At 43.8% G+C, this 13575-nt stretch overlaps 2 protein-coding genes across 5 annotated transcripts in view; one reads left to right on the top strand and one right to left on the bottom strand.

The window, feature by feature from the left end:
* Positions 1-9805, top strand: part of ASB2 (ankyrin repeat and SOCS box containing 2) — a 34173-nt gene extending 24368 nt beyond the window's left edge. For all 4 annotated transcript variants that reach the window (XM_009101786.4, XM_018907276.3, XM_030240777.2 and 1 more), the window contains 2 exons: positions 3269-3422; positions 4165-9805. In XM_009101786.4, the coding sequence (XP_009100034.1) occupies positions 3269-3422; positions 4165-4301 (291 nt within the window). In that variant the 3' untranslated portion in view covers positions 4302-9805. The remainder of the gene's footprint in view (positions 1-3268; positions 3423-4164) is intronic.
* Positions 9806-9952: 147 nt separating this feature from the next.
* Positions 9953-12094, bottom strand: FAM181A (family with sequence similarity 181 member A). Its single transcript, XM_009101788.4, has 2 exons — positions 11966-12094; positions 9953-11657 (listed from the first exon to the last, which is right to left on the bottom strand). The coding sequence occupies exon 2, from the start codon at positions 11584-11586 to the stop codon at positions 10717-10719; it is 870 nt and encodes a 289-aa protein (XP_009100036.1). The 5' UTR covers positions 11587-11657; positions 11966-12094; the 3' UTR covers positions 9953-10716.
* Between the last annotated feature and the right edge of the window lie 1481 nt (positions 12095-13575).

Here is a 13575-nt window from a genome sequence, read left to right as displayed (position 1 = left end):
GATACAGAATGTTAGCTACTGGTTACATGAAAACAGTCTAGTGCTTCACTCTGTGAGGGTAAACCAGTGAATGTGAACAACTACAATTTCTGAGTCTACTGGAAAAGCAGCCGTGGAAAGAGAGCATTAATTATTACATTAGCTATATGACTGAATTATATTTGAATATTTCACAAGAGATTAGGAGATTTAGGTCTATGATTTCATATTTTTGAAGCCACTTACAGGCTTTAGATATCTACATTTTATCCAAGTATCTTTGGAGACCTGTCTAAAATGCAGCGGGCTTAGCTTCCATTGGACTGGAATAGAACTCTCAATCCCTTAAAGGACTTTGCAGAATTTCATATTATACTTTTTTTCTGATTTCTGCATCCCCTCTCCTTCCAATGTATCTCAAAATCTAATGCTCCCTCAAAATTTGCTGTCTTTCAACATGCTACTCAAAAATGAAATCCCAACATGACAGTTTTTCTATTTTGCAAAAAATTGAGAACAAAATCAATCAGTGTCTATCTAGTGTTAAGCACAGCTTTGAGGGATTCAGCAGAATCCCAAAGGTATGGTTACCAATATATATGTACTTTTGTGGTGGAAAGAATAAAGGAAAATATTAAAAGATCCTAGAAAATTTTGACCTTTTTATCAGTCCTGTCTTCCAAAAGACTTTACTCTCAGATAACATATCTGAGGAAAAAAAACAACCAAAAAGAAAATTTTATCGAGAGAATTTTAGGAGTCCATCACAATAATCTCTTCTCCTAAACAGGGCTTTACCCTCAAGAGTCTTTTGTCACAACAATATTTCTCCAGTATACCATATTTTTTGTCAAAGAAAAATTTATTAAATACATCATCTCTAGTTCTTGATCTGTGATATGGTAGCACACTGAGTGAACAGAGAGATGAATTCCAAGACAAGCAGACAGGGTTTGTCTGTAGCCCTCTATGGTATCCTAGCCACTCAAAACCAGATCTCAACTATTGCCTACGAAAATATTAGGTCACTTCACTCACCAAGAGTCGTTGCCTCAAAGCTCACATCATATGAGACAGAGATAGAAAAAAAATGTATAAAATTTTATGTGTCCAGAGAGAAAGCAGTGAGGAGAGATGCATACGGAAAAATAATAAGTAATCCCTTCCCTCTCATATTGCTTTTTATGCTAGGATTTTGGCTAATAAAAGTGAGGCTTCTGTGGTAGCTTCATGATAAGTAGTTATGATATTATTTATATTCTGAAATATATATATTCTGAAGTACAGCCTTCTCCACACAAAGGATGTTCTATTTTCTTGTGCAAGATTACGTAAGGATAGTAAATCTTAATTATTAGTCTTCATAAAGGCTACAAAGTACTGTAAATGGATTTGGAAAATGCACAAATATAAATCATAACTGATGCTACTTAATGAATGTGTCTTGGAGAAAGTGAACACAGGCAAATGGTCGCTGACCCTCCCCACGTTTGCGGAGCTGCTGCTGATCCCGGGAAGGTGGGGACGGGCAGCAGTAGCGTACTGCCACGAGAGGGCATTCGGGTTTCTGCCGAGAACGCAGCCTCAGAGCCGCCGGGTCCAAGTCAATCCCACTGCCTGCTGTTGCCGTTTTGCATTATTTTTCTTTACTTTGTTAAGCTTATTTTCCTGCAATGTGTTTTGAAACGTTCTTATTCCAGAAGATGTTTTTGTAAGCTGAGCTTGTGGACAGGGAAGAGAGAAAAAGACAGGCAGGGTCGCTGGTGGAGACAGGAAGAGAGCAAGTACATGTGTCTTCATTTCAGCTCTCCTAGAGCAGTCACTGCAAGGAGGTGCTAGTCAGGTGCCCAGTCTGTGTCTCGCACGGGTAACTGCATGGCAGTGACACAAACACTGCAGAGTGACAGCCAGACATACAGAACTGCACTACCTATAAGCAGCCCAGGTAGGAAAATGTGGATTGTCCACTGCCATCCTTCTGACACTACTGTCTCTAGTTGTCCTGGGAAACATTAAATGGTGATGTTCAGTGAAAAATAAGAGTCAGAAGAGTAGTAAACACCTCTGTGAATGCTCTCACCTTGAACAAAATAACCTTATTTTCCACAGCTCTGTTTTACTAGGTGAACTAATAAAATGTTACTTCTGAATAAGAGTATCCACACAAGAGTCTAATGATTTTGAGTTAGGACTCATGCATGAATAATCAAATTTGATCTAGCTAAAGGAATTTAAACTGAGAGAGCTTTAAGCTAGTGCATTTTCTTTCCTGTCTGGTGTGGGCTTAGAAAGTGTTTGCAGACAGTCTGAGTGACTAAGTTGATGGATGGTGCTTCAGCCACCATCATTCAATAGGGTTCAGCCCTGTGCCTGAGTTCTTACCCACACAGCATGATTTAATTCATGTTAAATTTCCTGACTGCTTGCATGCAGATTATGTCCACAGATATCTTCATCATATGCAGAGTCCTAAGAGAGACAGATGAAACTGACTGGTATAATATACATATTTAGATTAAAGTGGGCAGATTTTTTTTTTTTTTGAAAATGTGACTGTTTAAAATAAGGTTCTTAAATCTGTTCTTCAGTAAGAAGCCCTCCATGCTTCCATAAGAAGCCCTCCATGCAATGAATTTCGGTACTCTTCAGCTTACACTGGAGACAATAGACAATTTGCATGATCCAGGATTGAGTAAGGAAGGCACCATCTATTAAGCCCAGGATAGTTCTCACATGAGTAAAATGACCAGGGATTCATCTGTGCAGAGATTTCTCCACATTTGTTTCTCGTAAGATGTTTGGTCCCCCAAAGCTGCAGATATAAGCAGGTTCACAGGAAGCAGGAGGTGCTGCATTCTTCTGAATCTCCCTCTTCCCTAAGATTCCATTTTGCCCACAGAGCCCCACCCAAGAGGGGAAATGCATGCTATGTCACAAGGCCCTAGACTGCATGGACCTTCCAGTAGCCCCTGACTACGGGCAAAGTTCATCTGCCCTTGCATTTTTGTGGAAGAAGGATCTTAGGACTTGCAAACAATTCAGCATTATCGCATGCTTCAGAGCTAGGACTTTGCCAGGGATTTGTGTCATCCTGTGATTGCAAAGAGGGGGTTCTGCCCTCAGCTGGAAAAGAACAGGCTTTAGTTGAAGTTCTCTGAAGGGAAACTGGTGATTACCCTCACAGCTGGTAGAAGGGGGGCACATGAAAGCTAACAGGGCTATTTCAATTGCTGTTTCCACAAGTGCATTTATGTCCCACTGATGGTAGTCCATCTGTTTTTCCTTGAAGTTTTGTGAAATGGTGTCTACTCCAGAGATAAGTCGCTGGGCTGGGCCAATCATCGATGTTCTTCTGGATTATGTGGGAAATGTGCAGCTCTGTTCCCGGCTCAAGGAGCACATTGACAGCTATGAGGACTGGGCTGTCATTAAAGAAAAAGCAGGTATGGTCTCCCAGAAGAGAATCCAGCACAAATAGTCCCACTATTGGATTCAAAACCTCAGTCATCATCTCCTCTTAGTGTTTATCCCATAAACTTGAAATCCTTGAAAAGATTTCCCTTCTGCGACTGACCAGGTGTGAATGTCAGGAATTTCTGGTGTGTCACTGGCCCTGTGGTGTGAAATGCACACCAGCCATCGATCTGACCCACTGGGAATGAGCATAGCAGTGCAGAAAGGCCCATTTGGATGTAGCTGGGGTTCAGCCAGATCAGGACAGGTGGGCAGCACAGCAATCTCCACAGCAGCCTAGCAGGCATCAGTGGCCTTTAAAGCCTTTACTAATATTCCACTTTCCTAATATTCTTTCCCTCAGGAAAAAGTCTTTCATAAATATTATCAGAATCAGTTTGCTGGCACCAAGCTAAATTTGGTACCTATTGCATTTATTTTCAGTGGGAAACTAAACACTTTGAAGTAGCATTTTTAAGTTCTCCTAGAAAGCCCATTGCTGTGGCTGAGATGGGTACAGCACCCCATCATCCAGGCCCACATCCTTCCCCATGTCAGGCCTCAGAATACATGTTCTGCCACCAGACATAGTATCCTTTCGTTAGAGAAAAAAACCCTTTTTTCATTATTCCTTCTCCCATTTTCCTCCTGACACTCCCCTGCCCAAGCTGAGCTCAAGTCCCTCAAGTTAAAACCTGTTCTGCTCATGTTTCTGACCCGCCTGCCTTTCAGAACCTCCACGACCTCTTTCCCATCTTTGCCGCATCAAGGTACGGAGCCTGGTTGGAAGGAACCGCATTAAACTCCTGGACACGCTGCCCCTCCCAGACAGACTGATCCGCTATTTACAGCACGATTACTCACAGTGACCCCAAGCACACTGGATATGCAGCAGCTTCCCAGCGTGGCACCCAGCGTCACCACCGTGGCACAGGTGCACACCAGGGAGGAATTGCTGCTGGCTTGGTCAAGCACCCTCCCATGACTAATCTAAGAGAAATGTGCTTTTGAAGCAGGAGTGAGAAGAAAACAGAGGAGACAGCTAACATAGGAGACTGCTGTTAGGTTTTTCAAGAGAAAACACATACAATTCACCTCAGACCTTAGTCTGCAAAGAAGAAGAAATGAAAGCCAATACTGACAAATAAGTAGCGCTGAAGCAAGTATCAGTGAGGAACTCAAAAGTGTCCTGAAGCTGTGGTGGAGTTTAGCATCCTTGCTGTGGTCACAGTTCAGAACTTGTCAAGAATCAGCTGTTTGGGAAAGCAATCACATTACCTTCACTGACTGAGATTTTTATTGTAGTTTCTATTCTATTGTTTGGATTTCTGCTAAGTGTGTTGGTTGCTAATTCTCTGATATTTTGACACCACCTTGCTAACACCTTTGCTTCTTTTTTTGTACCTTTCTTTTTAAGTACTTGATTTATGAACCTTCAAATCTCAGAACTCTTTAAGAGAGCAAAATCCAGAAATGCTGAATCCTTTAAAAGTCAAGGAAAGGTTTATTTACGGAGGATGGAAGAATTATATTTGCACATGGTGAATACAGTTCATTCTGTATTATATTTGCAATAGGAAGTAAGTGAAATTTTGCTTGAGAGAATTTCCTAGACTAAGGATTTGAAAGCTTAGCTCTTTCGGGGTTTTTTTTTGGTGTAAATTAGAAGTAGCTGCACTGTAAACAGTAGGTTTATGCTTTCATGAAGCTGGTGTCAAAACAGAACAAAGCCCTTGAGGAACAAGAACAGAGAGTGATGTGAAGGAGAGAGGCAACACTGCTGAACCAACTTATTCTCTTCCTCCCCCAGAAGATCTCATCTCTATAAAACCCAGCCTCCTTAACCGCCTTGGACCTCTGTGGCTGTAACAATACCATGACTGAAAGTAAGAGAAATTATTTCAAAATTATGGAATTCAAACTGCAAAATTTATGGAAATGAATACCCAGAATTAGGTGTCCAAATCTTCATTCAGGTGCCTAAACAATGGCAAGTTGCTTGCACCACGTGTTTTTCCACTTAAACCAGGGGAATCATATACAGTATCAGATATTACCGAGGCAGAATAAAAAATCTCAGAATTTAGCCTTGAATTTTCTGACTTTGGAAGTTTGAAGTATCTTTTAGCTTCCTTTGACACTGATGAAAGTTATTATCTCAGCTTCTTTGAAAATTAGGTCACCTATTTACAGCTCAGATCCACAACTGATTTATGGCAGCTTAACAAGTCACCATCTATCTGCTGAACCACTATAATTGTCCGTGAAATTCTTTTATTGAAGTTTTTAACAAGTCACATTCCCTCACAGCTGGGAAGGCCAAGGAGCCCATGAACAGTTATTGGCAGAGACTACAGATCAGTTGACAGGTGTGACTTGGTGAACTGCTTTGATGAGTGCTTTATTCCTCACTAGGCACCTAAGAAAGAATGGAAGAAACTAAATTTGGAACTCCATCTTTGCAGATCTTATGCTAGAAGCACACTCCTCACCTTAGGTAACAGAGGAGCTGTGCCCCATGGTCTGCCTGGAGTCCCTACCAGAGACCTTACAGATCTGGTTTTGTTTGTTTGTCTGCATACCATCCATGGAATATGATAGAACTCTAAGTAGGGAAAATACATTGCACTGAGTTTTATTTGCGTGGAGTTTTATACCTTAACACAGGACTTAAGTGTGTTGCACAAATACAAGTAATACAATCTGTCTGGGCACACAGACTGTGATGAGTTTGAGTGAAATGTCTTCATCACTTGTGGGACAGGATGTGAGCAGAAGAAGCATTGGTTACAGGATTGCTTACTCTGTCAATTGCTGTCCCCTTTATAAATGCAAAAATTAAAAAACCAACAGAGTTTCAATTCACACCGAACACTGCTCTTGTAAAGCTTTGGAAAGTCAGGTGAGATTCCTCCACTGGTGAAATTTCATCCAGCAGCTTCCTTTACTGCCAGTTTAAGATCTACTCCCTTGTCTTCTGCAGGGTAAACAGAGAATTGGTTTAGGTTAGAAAAACATTGGGTGGTGAGAAAAGGAACAAGAAATTGCTATATCAGTTCTGCCAGTGAAGGCCCTGTATTGGTAAGCAGTACCTGGAGAGATAGGAAATCACTGTGGAGTTCATGCATCTCTCACTTTCTGGGGCTGTGCAACAAAGGTCTGGGTCTTACATCGATATAAATCAGAAACCCTTGAAATCAAGTAAGTGTAAAAAAGCAGAATTGTAGAGGGTGATGGATACAGACAGAGCTTGGTGGAGACCACTTCAGAGTTTGGTGTGCAGTGAGAACCCTGGAGACCCTGGCAGGTAGAAGGGTTCACAATCACCAAGTACATGTATAACTCCAGAAGTGGGATTTCATAAGTATCCCAAACTGGGAATTTCCCCATAGCCAACATTTCTGTCTCCACAAGTCTAGCAAGTAGCAATTTCTTTTTATGTCCTTGGAGAAGCTGAAACTGGGTTTGAGTGGGATAAATATGGAAAGCCCATTTTTTTCTTTCAACCAAGAGACCTTCATATCTATTGGGAGACCCATGCCCTGGTTGCTGTCAATGATCTGTCCTGAGCAGGAGTCACAGAGCCAGAGAGCACTGGTCTGATGGGAACATAACACAACTGTGGGAAGGATAAGTGCATGCTGTGCACAGAAACTGAGGTGAGAAGAGTTATCTGTTAGAGGGGGAGTCTGGTAATTACAATGTTATTAAGTCCCTTCTGCTTGATCTTTAAAGCAAACCTTCACACACTCAGTTTACATTTATTTGCACTGAAATGGAGCCCACTACCTCTCCACTCCAGTCACTGACATACTATTTTGTGCACAATACTCAATCTGCACAAATTCAAGGTGCCTTTAATGCATCTATTTACATTTACTGTGAAAAGAAAAATACTCCAAAACCCAGGCAAGCCAGGATTTGTAAACAGATCTATAATTCTAGTGCAAGGGAAAGTGGCTTGTTTCACTGAGTGTGATAGTTAGACTCCTTCAGAGATGATGACTTTCTGTGAAATGTTCTAGGAATATTTCATGACCAGGTTACTGTACTTTTTTTTACTGCAACATGTGCAATTCACTTGATGTTCTTGTGCACTTTTCTGATTTTTTAATTTTATTTTGTATGAAAGTTTTTTCATTTACCTCTCCCTTCCCATTATTTATAAAAGCTATTGTGTTTTTAAAAGTTTAAATCTGCACTGTTTTAGTAAATAGCAGCTCTCAAATGTTATGTTTCCATCTTTCAAACAATGTATGAATAAACAAGTAGATTCTTAAGGACTATCAGCTGTCCTGAATAGCAACAACAACCATCGACCAGCCAAACACAAAAATATCCAGAAAAATTCTGAATCAATCCAAGCTTGAATAATTAATAATTCCATTGTTAATCTCAGGGATAAGAGAACAGTAAGTATTGCTAGAGAGGAGACAGAGTTGCTATTATTTGCAAACCCTTTGCAAAGTCGCACACATCCCCATTCAGGGATTTTGAATATACTTAACAATTGTCTTCTGTTCATTTGTATTTTACTTCACTGCTGCTCCAGTTCAAAGCCCCAGCAAGGGCCACTGCCTGCCTTGGGCTGGGGGGGAGCTTCCACATCACAAAGGATTTAGAAAAAGTAACATCAGTTTAAATCTGAGTGTAGGAGCATAAATATTTGAATCAGAGGTCATTTAGAATGGTCTGTTTCAATCCTTCATCATAATTTTAAAACACGCTATTCTACTACATGGAAAATGGGCAGCAATATACATTCAAATAAAAAGGTGTTTAAAGGAAGTAAAAAAAGAAAACTAGGAATTTAATATTCAAAAGATAGAAACTTGGTTTTAACTCTCTTCTTCCTCTGGATTTCTTCAGAAATAAAATTTATACAGAGGCTGTCCACTTTGCCAAGTATTATAATTTTTACTAAAGTCCTTATTCTGGTGTGATCCACAGCACTTAGAAATTTCCCTAATGAACTCAAGGAGGAAAACCTAAGCACAGCAACTACTGCAATACCAGTAGTTCATCCCATGACCTGGTCTGGCCACCCAGATGGAAATCCACACCAATTCCAAGGAGGCTGCTCTGTATTGATAGTACTGAAACAGAGTTCAGCATCTGGCTGCATCTGGATTACAGCAGCAACACAGCTGTTGATGTGAGAAAAGCCCCCCATTTCCATGTAACAAAATTCCTTACCTACACGACTATAAATGAAAAGCTGTTGTTCTACCTTTAACTTCAGTGGCTCTGGCTTTTGTTACACTCCTTTTGGAGAGGGACAGAGTTTCCTCATGGGTTTTTTCCAAAAAAGGGAAAGGCATCTAAGTATGTTCCTATCTCTACTTTTGGATGAAGAGCTAACCTGAAGTCTTTAACCCGTAGTTTGGCTCTTAGGCTCCTCATACCTTGCATTTAGTCGCAGGTATGTGCTACCAAAGACATTTCCTGCTCTCTCTCCTGCAGTCCATGCTGGCTTGATACATGTATCAAGTGCCATAGTAGGGAGAAAGCAAGGAAAAGCCATCTCTATTTCTGCTGTTTGCCTGCACTACAAACACATTGCAGACATTGTTTCCATAAAAGTGAACATTGGTGGGATATGTGAGGTTTGAGAAAAGAGTAAACCACTTTTAGCCTGGGAGTAGAATCATAGAATATTTTAAGTTGGAAGGGACCCACAAGGATCATCAAGTCCAGCTCTTAACTGAATGGCTCATAGAGGGATCAAATCCATAACCTTGGCATTATTAGTACCAGGCTCTAACCAACTGAGCTAATCCCAGTGGTAGTTCACATCCTAATAAAAGTTGCAACCTAGTTACATAATACCAAGGCCATCAGAAGATACAAAATGATACTCTACAATTGCTTCAGATGATAATTTTTTTAATGACTGCAATGCACTCAAATGAAACATTTTCTGGTTTTCCCCTTGTAGAGATATCAGGAGTTATGGAGAACTATGCCAGTCACAGATCAAACCAATCAAGGCCACTTTTTATTGAGTCCTAGGAGAAGTTCCCATTAGCTTCAGCAACAGCAGGTTCAGGCCCGAAGATCATGGGTGTCCATTCTTTGGCTCTTTTTTGTCCCAAAATGTACTTTTCTTGACCTCAGTGATTTACTCCAGTATAGCCAAATAGACACGTACACCTGCAGTATTAAACCTCTCATATCTCATGTTCTTTGTCTTAGTACCACTTTCTCCATGGGTTTAAGAGAAACCTAACTTAAAAACACTTCCTAATAAATTCTCCAATGCCAATTTGGTTTAAAAATTTAGGAGAATGCTAGGCAAAACATTTACAGCCAGGGCTTGTGAAAACATCTTAAAATCAGTCAAAATAAAATATATCTCTCAGCCAGAAATCAAGGCAGTCTATTCTTCTTTTTTCTTCCATCACACCTAATGGTTTTGTGTTAAACTAGTAAGAGCCCTCATTTATTCTGATGATGCAGAGCAATTCCTCAGGTGGAAATTCATCCCTCTTTCATTTGCACCAGCTTAGCACTAGCTAATCACTTAGTAATTAGCTAAGATTTACTTACGGGAAAATTATTTTTGATTTGTATAAATCTGAATAGGCAGAGATTTCAGCCCTCATATCTCCCCACCAGTTGCAAATCAAACCCGTGTATACCCAGTGGGTCAAAACTAAGACTGCATTTGCAGAATCACCAAAAAAAAAGTTACCTTTCTCTTTCTTCCCTTATTTTTTTTTAAATTCTGTCAGTATTTACATACAACAAGGGTTTGAATCAATCACAAGTGGTTTTTATATCAAACACCACCCTTCCAGTCTCTTGCATGCAAAACGAAATGACCTGAATATCTTGACTTCTCTGGAATTACTTTAAAATACAAAAGCTCTTTGAATGCATTTAATTAATTCCATTTCACTGTTGCTGCTGCCGCAGGGCAGCCCCAGAAAAGATGTTCCCACGTGGAGGGGGTCTCCTAGGTGTTACAAGTGCGGCTATCAATGACCCGCAGCCCCGCTCGCCGCGGCTCAGACAATGCCCATCGGTGAAAGAGACCTGGTCATGCTCCATGCCACCGGCTTCGCAAGGTTTATTCCCGTGTACGGAGAGGAGAGCGCAGCCCAAGTACCTTCCCAGCAGTTACTAATTCCCTGCAGCCCGCCCACGAGGCACAGGGTGCGATGGCCGCCCTCCTTCCCCTGCCGCTCCGCGCTGCCAGCAGCTCATGCCCGGAGGCCGACCGGGCGTTTCAAATCCCCCTCGGGAGCTGTCGTGTTCGGCATGACTCCGACGGCCGCCCCGCTAAAGATAGCCAAAAACATTGAAGATGGGAGGGGGGATGGCGGGCTTGGTGGGGATGGGTTTCAGAACCATGGGCCTGTAGAGTTTCTGCCCCGGGCCATCGGCCTCCTTGCAGAAGGGCGGCACCTCCGCCGGCAGCGTGGCCACACTCTTTCTCCACAGCCCCAGCCCCGGGAAGGGCGACGGGGGCAGCGCGCCCGGGGGCTGGTACACGCCTGGCCCGGGACAGGGGAAGGGGCAGCAGGTCCAAGAACCCACTCGGCCCGAGAGGGCCCCGGCGGGGTCCTTCTCCCCGGCAAGTGGCGCAGTGTCAGGGGGGCTCTCCGGGCCAGCAGCGTCTGGGCTCCTTTTGCTTTTCTTCCCCTCATAGGGAGGAGGGTCTCTGGGGGCTTGCAGCCCTTCAGGGCTGGCAGCAAAGGCTCTGGCCGCCAGGCTCTGGGCCGGCCGTGGCTCTTCCCAGAAGGAGGCGGGGAGCTGTCGCTTCCTCATAGGCACCTGGTCGGGTCGGGCAGCCTCAGGTTTTTGTTCCTGCAAAACCCGTTCCCCGGTGAGGCTCTCCTCTGCCTCGGCTGTGTGCATCACCTTGTCGGCGGCAGCCCCGCCGTGGGGGCTGGGCTCAGGTGCCTCGGGCAGGGGGCCGCGGGCCCGGTCCTCTGCCCCCCTGCGCCAGCCGCACTCAGGGGGTTTGCTGGGGTGGCACCGTGGGATCCGTGAGTACTTCTGAGAAAACCGCTTGAGCTGCTTCTGCAAATATTTTCTGTGGTCAACTGACCGGCGACAAGGAGCCGATTTATCCAGAGCCGCTTTGATGTCGCTCGAAGCCAGGTTAACGAAGTTCAGTAGAGTTTTTACCTCGCTGTCCGATGCCATCTCACTGAATGCACCGCACAGAGTTTCCCATGAAAAGTTTATAATCCTTCTTCAGACAAACATCGGCAAACCTGAGAAACATGACAGGCAGACTTTTGAGCAAGAAGCTTTGGTTCAAACAGCACTAAGCAAACGGAGGGAGGACATGTCAAACTTCTCAGCCACACAAACAAGTTGTTCGTCAGCTCGCTCCCATGCAGGGAAGCTGCCGTGGGAGCGGACGCGTGCCCGCAGCCCAGCGCCCCGCACTGCTGCCCCAGCTCACACCGGCACGGGGAGCGGCTCACAAGAGCCAGCAGCTCAGCGCCTAATCTCGTTAGGGAGCGCTGAGGTGGACAGAGCCGGGGTGGCCGCCCTGGAAGGAAGCACGGACACTCACCCGGCGCGCGGCGGCTTTTCTCACCGGTGCTGGCGGCAGCGTCGCTGCAGAGGGGGGAGAGAGAGAGAGAGAGACCCCCTTGCCCGCTAATCTCGTTAGGCAGGTTACACACCGCCAACCTCGGCGGAGGCAGCCAGGGCCCGCCAGTGTTTGGATGTAGTTTAGCAAGCACTTGAGCAAGCTGAATGAATATCGACTCCAGCGAGTTCGGGGCTCTCCCAGGCCAATCAGAAGCCACTTTGCCAAATACAAAGCATCCCAATCAGGCATCAGCCTCCCCTCCTTGCATTCTTTGCCATCACAAATTGTCTCCATGGGGACAGCCGCAGAAAGACAGCTAATAAATACAATCATTTCCCCATGATTTCTACCATTCTCCCTATCCCCTTCACCCCGATGGAAACCTTTCATTTTAAAATTACATAATGCAAAGCAAAAATGCTGAAGATCAGTTATGAACGTTTAGACACCCTTTTCTCTGCATTCTTGAAAGCTGTCTGGGGGCTGATACTAAACATGCTTCATTGGCACAGGACAATATAATGGGACTGGACTAGCCTACTTTTAACTGTTCCCCATCGGAGCATTTTTTTTTTTAAGGGGAGGATGATGTCAGAAAAAGGTAGGAAAGGAACAAATCTCTAAAGAGATGTGCAGATATCCATGGAAAGAGAGCTTGAGCGCTCAAGAATCTTGTCTTTATGTTTGCCCCCTCAATTGAGTTACACAAAAGCTGAATTACCCATTCAAACTACCCGAACAAAAGGATGGAGTTGGATAGTACTCTTGCATCTGTAGTCAAACAGTTAGAGACTTAAATCGAGTCGTCATGATGGAGAAAGAGTTAGACAAAGCCCATAGAATTGCCATCAGCAAACATTTTCCTGTGTCATATTAGTGGGTCTCCATGACTCCCCCTGGCCTGGGGACAATAGCACAAGTTTGCACACTCGACTACTGTCACCCTGCCAACGCTGGCAAGGAGCAGAAACAGGACAATCCTTTAAGGGGAAAGCATGCCCGCTGCAGGGAAGGTAAGAAGAGAGGGAAGAAAAGGCGTGTGAAATGCTAATTGAACTGCTTCCTTTACTGATCCAGAGTTATGCGAGCCCTCTGCCTTCTCGAAGGCTTGTCCCTAAGGGGTGACAATTACTTAAAAGCACAGTAAAACCTAGAGCTGGAGGAAAAGGAGAGAAGAGCTGCCCTTGGTGTGCACTGATGACACAGAGCTGGCAGCAGCCTGTATGCCAGCCAGCATCCGCTGCCTCCTACAGCTGAAGAAGTTTTGCTCCTGTACTCCAGTCCCTAATACCCTGGAGATGGGAAGACTGGATAGGGGCACAGCACCTGTGCAGCCATCATCAGGGAGATACTGCCAGCTCTGAAGCAAACACAGATGTGTGCTGAGGAAAGCAGGGACTGAAGTCCAAGACATTTTGCAAGTAAAATCTGTTTTACTATTATGAAGCATCAAAGGCCTGAGCACTGAGGGATGAAAACAGACACATTTAACATGTATTTTACTGACTGTTATTTAATTTTATTTCTATTTATCCAATTTTCATCACAGGAAGCCAAGATCCAGACTATGCCATTATATGAAAGTCTGG

This window comes from Serinus canaria, chromosome 5 (assembly GCF_022539315.1).
Source record: "Serinus canaria isolate serCan28SL12 chromosome 5, serCan2020, whole genome shotgun sequence".
In the NCBI taxonomy this organism is placed as follows: domain Eukaryota; kingdom Metazoa; phylum Chordata; class Aves; order Passeriformes; family Fringillidae; genus Serinus; species Serinus canaria.
The sequence above is the reverse complement of the archived record's forward strand: the minus strand, read 5'-3'. Positions and strand labels throughout refer to the sequence as shown.

Bases quoted from the DNA above. Each gene is read 5' to 3' on its own strand.
- FAM181A (XM_009101788.4), bottom strand. From the start codon at position 11,586: ATGGCATCGGACAGCGAGGTAAAAACTCTACTGAACTTCGTTAACCTG.